The following is an 8,844-nucleotide window of genomic DNA, read 5'->3' as shown; positions in this document are numbered from 1 at the left end:
ATGAATATTTTATGAGGCAGTTAGCCGACTTTAAAATTTCCTTCACTCATGATTTGTTTCGATGCTGACCCTAATCGGTCCTGCAGGAGTTGAAATTACGTCGGAAACTTTCTGGGAAGTATCCCATGCTCCCTTGACAATCCATATGCGGGTGCATGATAATGACAGCAAGGTGATTTCTCTAAATTAAATTAGTCATGCCTTATTAGTGCGTGATAAATGGAAACTGCGACTGAACTTCATATGCTTGTATGTCTGGATTTTTATGTATATATTGCAGACAATATGGTAAGCTCAATTACTAATTTTATTACATTCTAAAATGCTATTTTGAGTAAATAGAATGCCAAAATATTGCAGCGTAAATAGCATCGATGAGTATAAGTTGATTATACAGTATATACACAAATAAAAAATTAATGCAACGTACTATATTGTTGTTACTATAAGATGGATGGTACAGAAAATAAATATGTATAATGAGCCTGTATATTGCACCGACAGACAAACTATGTTGAGATGGGAGTATTAATAATACAGAATAACTCCAAAGCATAGAAGTTTTCATTACAACTTTCCCTCACAGTGCAGAAGTAAGTAGATTGGGTGGTTTTATTGTAGGGCAGGGGAGGTCAACGTTTTTGCCATTCACGGCCGCACTTCGAATAGTGATGTAGCTTACGGCCGCATTCCAGGGCATAGTTCGTAATGAACAAATCGGACGCCAAATAGGCCTACCCATTTTATACTGTCAATGTCCATTTTCGGTGAGCTCCAGACTAATCTATTTATTCATGTTGGCTTACTATACGCACCGAAATAGCGAGTGGTCATGTTATGAATAGATTATTGAATTCGTCATGGTCGCGCGAAGCGCGCAAATTTTTCACATTCACGAATGAATTTCGTCATTAATATTCACATATTCCTATCAACCATTAATTCTTTCTCAGCCCATGTGATCAGATTCCCCGGTAGAGTTGATGTGTTTTTGAAAATTTAGGGCAAGCTATAAATGATGATGTATCTTCGGATGGGCCATTTCTAATTAGACACTTTGCTGGATGCTGTTATTTCTTGACCTTCCATTAGGATTGTCGGTATAGTGTAAATAAATATTGAAATCGGCGAAACAAATGTCTTCCGTGAGGAGACACGATTCCAACTTGGTGTTTCTATACGTGGCGCCTCATTTTTTCTCTGCTGTTCACATCTGTACTGCGGTGCTCAGATTGCAGAGGGCGCTACTACATTAAAATCGAAATATGAAGTCCCATTGATTCGCGCGAAACGCAAAGAAAATTTCAAGGTTAATCAAAATCTTTTAAAAATTTGGTAGTCAATTCGTAAATTCAATTGTCATGGCGAGGGCCGCCAACACATACTAATTGAAGTACGTGTGTCCACGGCCGCACAAATGTGCTTCTACGGCCGCAGGTTGGTGACTCCTGATATAGGCCTACTATTAGGCCTATCATACAAATGTTACAGGAGATAGTTCTATCGTCCTGGGAAATCGCAAGATTGATCCCATTGAAGAATTACTATAAAATATCTTCGAGTTAAATCCCAACTTGTCCTTTACTGTGTCTATAACATCAGTACAATTCTAACAAGTCCTTCGACTTTTCTTCGTTTGGCATGGATCTCACATCTTCGCTCGAGTCTGCCGGTATTTGACGACCTCTTGGTCTGGGGCGTGGAGTGACGGTAGTCGTAACTACTTCGTTCTTCGAAATTTCTTCAGTGGCTCTGTAATTCCTGTTTGTGATCTGAAGGGGTCTTTTTTCACTGGGGCGATTGATATTATCTGGTAATGAATCACGAACCGTTTCTTGTGCTGCCGTTTCCGGAAGAGTATGTGCATAGTGGCCGTTGCGTTCCTGTGACTCCAAATCGCTCATAGTAATTGTGTCTGTGAACAGCGAATGGAGCTGTGACTTATCCGCGCCCTTGTCGTAAGCGTGTCGTAATAATAGCAGTAGCGGAGTGAAGAAAATATTGGCTAATCCGATTATCAAATTCATTTCCGAATAGCCCATGTGTTGCACTGCTTGTCCCGCTAAAACAGGGCCGAGGGCATAAGCTACAGAATAGGATATATCAGCAATGGCGTATACACTGCCGTATACGCTCGTATGCCTGGTATCAACAAGAAACGCTAACGTAGGTAGTAACGCCGTGTCAATTAGAGCGATTCCAAAGCACATAACAGACAATGGAAATACCAGAGGTCCAGATGATTTGCACGCCGGAACTGTAGCGGTGGATATCCCAATGAAAAGCAGCCCTATCGCTCCATAGAGCCATTGCAAATGAAAATACTTCACAGAAAGTCTTACAGTGATGTATACCCCCAGCACATGCGGAAAAAATGGCGGTAGCCAGATCAAACCGATTTGCCACGGAAGAGCGTCCATGGTGTCCTTCATCCATTCCGCTATGGTTGGCTCCAGAAATGCAAGCGGGAAATTGCCTATCATAAGCGCTCCTGCTATGACCAAAATGTATGGATCAAGAAGCAGTTTATATATAGGCGTCCCAACAGGCTGTGGTGTTTCTGCATTTTCTTCCGTACTGGGTTTTTCTATTAGGAGCAACAGGCTCGCATCAACGAAGCACAATATGGCGAGTAACACAAACGGCACTGGTCTCCCGACGAATTCATATAACACTCCTCCAAATGGCGGTGCTACCAAACTACCGAACGAAATGAATGCTAATGCGATGCCGAGAATTTTCGATCTCTCACTTTCAATATGAAATCTATCAGCAATTAGTCCAAACGACGACGCGTTGGCTAAAGCCGAACCTAAGCCCTGAAGACTTCTGGCTATGAATAGCCAAGTGTACGTTTCTGCCCCGGCAAAAACAACAGTTGACAAGAACATCACCATCAGTCCCAGTGTGAGCGGAGTGATGTAACCAATTCTATCAATGAAAGCTCCAGTGAACGGATTTACGCATAATTGTACGATAGCTTTGGATGCAAACAGTAATCCCATCATGCCATCCTTATAATCACTAATTTTTACAGGTTTTATCATTTCCAATTTATCCTTGAGTCGATCAATCAGTTTTTCTTCCGCGACCGAGGCGTTCTCGAAACCGCTGGCTGTAATCGAGTCTTCGTCCGTTCTGTTCAATAGATTGACAATATCGCCTGGCTCGTTATTCAGAGTAGTTGCGTTGTCGGGATCCTCAAAATAGTCGTCGATTATTGGCACTATCACCATGTATAACATGTTGTCAAGCAACAGAGCGAGGCATACTATGAATACGGTGATTCGCTTCTGTGTCACTGGATGAGAGAAGCGACTTCGTACTGGTGCCGATGCTCGCCTTATTAATCCAACGAACCGGTCGAAGAATGCCATTGCCACCGCCGGCATCAGGTAGACTATTTTCAGAGCATACTCCAATGACATTTTGTTAATGTCACTAATTATTATCAGGCCGATGCGATGAACATTTAAAAATAGTTCACATTCTGAAAGTATATACGCAAATAGTTTTTGAGAATATTGATCCCACGCAACGAAAATTAATGCATCAGGCTATTTTCGTGCATGCGCTTGGGTACGCTGCGATATTTTCGATACGTACTACATTTCTAGACTATATGGTGTGATTAAATTGAATCCCACAGGTGATATGGAAGATGTCGCTGGTCAACATCAGATTTGTTTTACTTAACCCATGAAAAGACACTTCTTCGATCACCATTAAAAACTGGATCAATACTAATCCATTTAATTTTGTCCCTATATGAGCTTTAGATTAAATGAATTGACATACGGCCCGTCAAAGTCTCTGCCTTATCCATATTACTGTCTCCTCCGTAAAAATCAAGGATATTTCTGCTATCACAACAAATATGGTGGCGTTATTGTTTGTGAATTTCAATACATCTAAAATGCAACAAATATGACGTTTCAATGCCCAGCTCCGGCCGATGACTCCCAACTGAATATTGTGACATGGTTAAAAAAAAACTAAGTAAGATAGAAGCAGGCAGGACAATTCAATTTTACCAGTTTTATATCGACAGAATTGGTGTCTTCGAAAATTTAGGGCACGTAATTAATACTTATACATCTGGGGGGATCAGTTGTTATCACTTGATTTGTTGTGTGTTGTTGTTTCGTGACCTTCCATCTGCTATATACTTCGGAATCGCTGAAACGCACCAGAACTAAAGACTCAAAGTGACATTTCTTCACGGGGTGGATATTTTTTCTCCATCGGTGGCATTTGTAATGTGGGGCTCAGATTGCCAGGACAAGAACATTAGGCGCCATTCATTTGGGCGCCATATGGACAATGGCGAAATTTTTTCAGCCAACATGAGGTGGTCCTTTTGGGTCAAGGTTTCCTTGCCGTCGGACTTTTTGGCTGCACACTTCGCAGATTAGCATGTTAGCCGAAACGTCATTGTCAACGTCCTGGTGTGTCGTGAAGCGGTAATAGCCGACGCCGAAATGCCTATCTCTTTAAATTATGCGGTTTTATTTTATTGGGGGTAGGGTTATCCATATTAATATCAAGACAGCTAGCGACAATAAATCGCGCGAGACGAGAAGAATATTTGAAAAATAGTTTTATAAATACCTGAAAAATACTCTATAATTTATATCTTAAATTGCGAAATAATTTTGGGCCCCTTCGAGCCCACCCCATCATATTGGTGGGTTTCGGTTGAGACAGTTACGGCCCCGGAGCTAAACTGCTTAAGAACTGTAAATAGATGACTGGTAAATATCAAATAGGTATATGTCCTGATTTTCTCCAGACTAAAGGTTGGAAATCAGGCTAACGGCACTTTGAGGTACTAAACTTTGCTTTCACGCAGGCATTCCAGTTGATGAAAACTAGTCAAATACACCAATACTCACACATATGTATCGCAGGGATGTGGTGGGTAAGAAACGTACGGACATTCGGATAACGATTTATTTTGTGGAATACCAGTATTCTCCAGTTCTGTTGACATCAATGGCCGGCATTCCTTGGATTTACTGTACCGCGATGAGAGCAAGGGAAATTCAACACAAAACTAGGACGAACGTTGAGACGCATAATGAATTATACAATTGAGAATGTTATTTAGTAGAATGACTCTCTTCTATCAATGCGATGCTATGTGCTTGATGCCCAATAGGCATATTTATTCCTGTATAGTGACAGTGATCTATTTCTAATGAGACGGTAGTGTCATTTGGGTCAGTGGTGCAAATAGTTGTTGGGAAGATTCTAAAATTAATCTTAGCCTCCCCAAAATACTGGATGAGAATGTAAGACACAAAGGGACTTGGAATCCATTATAATTTTACCAACATGTTGTATGAAATTCAGCTTAATACCCCAACAGTTTTCTGTTCAAAGAGAACCTCTGATAAAACTTTTGTTCCTGCGAACCAAACTTCTCGATGGCTCGCACCATCCCTAGCAGGAGATTCTGTTTAGGTGTACTGCCTTTTGATGCCTTGTTCGCGAAAACAGAACCCAAACCACCACAAAAATTCATATGAATTGGCGTATATAACCCGTTCTCATCAACTAGAATGGCTGTGGAAGCAAAAGTTTGTACCAGAAACTTCCGTTTACCTGATGTTCACCTGCGAATGTGAAACTCGGCGAAGTACGTTGTTTTCGTCTACAGCGCATACTGCATAGCCTATAAGTCACAATTATACTTTTTATATAAGAACCATTTCTGTTGATAAGGCAATTATTAAACTGTTACAGTAGATGTATTGGTGACATTGTGATGACGGTCAACATTTTGCTGTTGCGCATTTCCATGTGTAGGCTACACACCTCACAGAATAACAACGCAACAATACACACTATACCAGTGGTTCTCAACCGCCGGTCCGTGACGTCTTTTCTGTCAGTCTGCGAGTTATATCAAGATTTTATCCCTTATTTTCAAAATGCAAGATGTTGAAGGCTTGTACATTAGTAGAATAAATAAACATCAAATTTAAACTGATGCACAACTTCGTGAGGTAAGATTAAGCCCGCAAGCATGTTCGATTTGACAGTTCAAGCTGTCTCCGGTGACATGCGAGCGACTCGCTAAGTACGAGCTCCGTTTTCGCTTAATTAATTTTGTGGATGGCCCAGTATAGCTGTTTTCAGGTGTTATCGTGCGCCGAATTGTATTCGTAGTAGGCTACGTATGGTGGTAATGGGAAATGAGCAAGATAGCTCGACAAGGTGCTTGGTCCTACTCCCAAATGCTCCATCTCTGAATATTATCGAAGAGAAGAATATTATTCGCGTTGGCGCGGTCGGCTAATCCACGGCCTTCGGCGCGAAATTAGCTTATGTTTATCTTGGCAAGTTAATTTTACCGCGACTCAGCACTCAGCAGACACTAGCGTAAAATCACATGAATGACATCATAAACATATTTAATCGCGAACAGAACGCTCAAATTGTCACTCTCTGGTACAGGGGTGGGTGACCAAACTGCGGCCATGGAAGGAAATTTGTGCGGCCGTCGACACTTAATTCAATTAGTACGTGTTAGCTGCCGTCGACATGAACATTGAATTTACGAATTGACGCCCGAATTTTGGAGATATTTTCAATAAATTTGAATTTTTTTCGCGCTGTGCGTGATTCAATCCGACTTCATTTTTCGATTTTAATGTAGTCGTAGCGCCCTTTGCAATCTGAGCCTCACAGTACAGATGCGAACAGCCGAGGAAAATGATGGATCCCATATAGAAATACCAAGGAATGGCACGCTCCTCACGAAAGAAATTTGTTTCTGGCACGTTTGGGATATTCCAATATCTTTCCACTATACCAACAATTCTGAATGGAGGTCAAGAAATAACAAGACGCAACAAATTGACTACAATACCAATTGGCCCACCAGAAGATTCCTCATCATTTATAACGTTCCCTAAATTTTCGAAAACACTCCCTCCATCAACTCTACCGATAAATCTGATGACATTGGCTGAGAAAGGATAAATATTTGGTGGTAAGATGTGAAACTACGAATATTAATGACGAAGTTCGCTCGTGCAACTGAAAAAATTGTCGCGAACATAGCCTGAGCGATTCCAGTAACTATTCATGACATGAGTACTATATAGTCATTTCGATGCGTTTTAGTAAGACGATATCAAAAGGTAGATTAGTCCAGAGTTCACCATTAATGGACAATTGGACATACATGGACATTGGACATTTCAACAGGGGTATTTTGCGTTCAATTAGTTCATTACGACTGTGTCCTGGAAAGCGGCCGTAGGCCATATAAGTAATCGAAATTTAGCCGTGAATAGCAAAAAGCTTGACCACCCTTCTTTAGTACCATACTTGTAAAAAACGGCTGCACACATAACATTTGGGGTTGATTTCAATTTTTAAGGTCAGCCGGTCCGCCACATATCTTCTGAAATTTTGCCGGTCCGCGAGGTGAAAAAGGTTGAGAACCACTGCACTATACCATAGCCTACACTTTTACTGTAAATGAATTAATTCGTAATTTAGATTTTGAGTAGTGTAATATGTGGCTCGAGCATGATGGAATAGGTCTGGCTACCCCAAGATTATACACGACATCTTGCTTCGCTCAGCGCGCTTGTAGATGCAATTCGAGCTGAGTTATTCTGTTATTCAGCCGTTCGAAGATGAGCAAATTCGACATACGCAAAATCGCATGTTCGTTCTAAGCATTGAAATATACCTGCTTCTTGCTATCCGGATCCGTAATCGAACAATCTAAACAATCCTGGTCCTTGCTGTACCAGCAAGCTCAGGAGGATCTAATCTCAACTCGAATTTCGCAGTTAGGGTGTAAAACTAGGCCGATAGAATATAATATGCTTTCTTAACCGACTACCCCATACCTGTTAATGCATCTAGGTTGTCGTGAACCGCTGGAATGCTGCTTGCCAAACGTACTCCAACGACTTTATACTAATTAAGTATGAAACTCGCGTGACTAAAGGGCGTCTTGGGTCGATCGAAAGTATGGCGATATTCCCTTTTGGTGTCTTTTTTTAGACAACCGAGCCGATAATGTTGATCGAAATTGATATTGGGAGTCGGGCAAGAGCACTTTTTCACGCGAGAATTTCTTTCTTTATCGTGAAATTGAAGAGAAATTGAATCGATTTTGTATTCGCTAGTGCTGTTTCAGATACCGATATTGATTTTTAGCAGCTTGATTAAAATTTTGTTAAAGTCAGACGTTGAATGACCTTCGTGTTCGGCACGTCGGACTCTGGGAAACTCAAGCTATCCCACAAATATAAGTCGTGCCAAAAAGTACATCGCAACACAGAACTATAATCGGATGTAGTATTTGTTCGCAAATGGAAATTGGTGATGTTTTGTCGTACATTACGATAAATAAGTAATCGCGATAGACTTAATATTCAAGTATATTACCATAGTAATTCACCGTAACAGTTATCAAAATATAGTAAATACCGATCGTATATCACGTTCACAACGGTGTCAGGCTTGCAATGCCGTGAAAAGAAACCCTCAGTCCCAGGATGGGATTCCATGACGTTCATATATACTTCACACCGAAGGTTACTTTGGGTTCATTTTCACTGCAGTCATATGCCTCATTGCTTTGATTGGCCAAGTCATAAACCAACTGGTATGTTCATTGTTCATGTCGGTCTATACCGGTCATCCATTCTCTTCCGTTCGAGTCACACATTGCATAATGCGAAGCACTGAACGGATGTAGGAGGGTGTCGAAACCAGTAATTGCGGCCTATCAATCAAACATCCACCATTGCCTATCTACTGGTATTACTACCGGTAGATAAGGCTTACAAATGTGATAAATCCAATTCAATT

The 8,844-nt window shown here is 41.0% G+C and overlaps 1 protein-coding gene across 1 annotated transcript; it reads right to left on the bottom strand.

Annotated features, from left to right (window-relative positions):
• Positions 1-286: 286 nt before the first annotated feature.
• On the bottom strand, positions 287-3,568 carry LOC145448319 (putative vesicular acetylcholine transporter-B). The gene has a single exon (XM_080326699.1). It carries the CDS (start codon positions 3,426-3,428, stop codon positions 1,599-1,601), a length of 1,830 nt encoding a protein of 609 aa, XP_080182825.1. The 5' UTR covers positions 3,429-3,568; the 3' UTR covers positions 287-1,598.
• Positions 3,569-8,844: the final 5,276 nt, after the last annotated feature.

This window comes from Botryllus schlosseri, chromosome 10 (genome assembly GCF_051294905.1).
Source record: "Botryllus schlosseri isolate E-star chromosome 10, Bs_hap1, whole genome shotgun sequence".
Lineage (NCBI taxonomy): Eukaryota > Metazoa > Chordata > Ascidiacea > Stolidobranchia > Styelidae > Botryllus > Botryllus schlosseri.
This window is presented reverse-complemented; position numbering and strand designations above follow the sequence as displayed.

Bases quoted from the DNA above. Each gene is read 5' to 3' on its own strand.
- LOC145448319 (XM_080326699.1), bottom strand. From the start codon at position 3,428: ATGTCATTGGAGTATGCTCTGAAAATAGTCTACCTGATGCCGGCGGTG.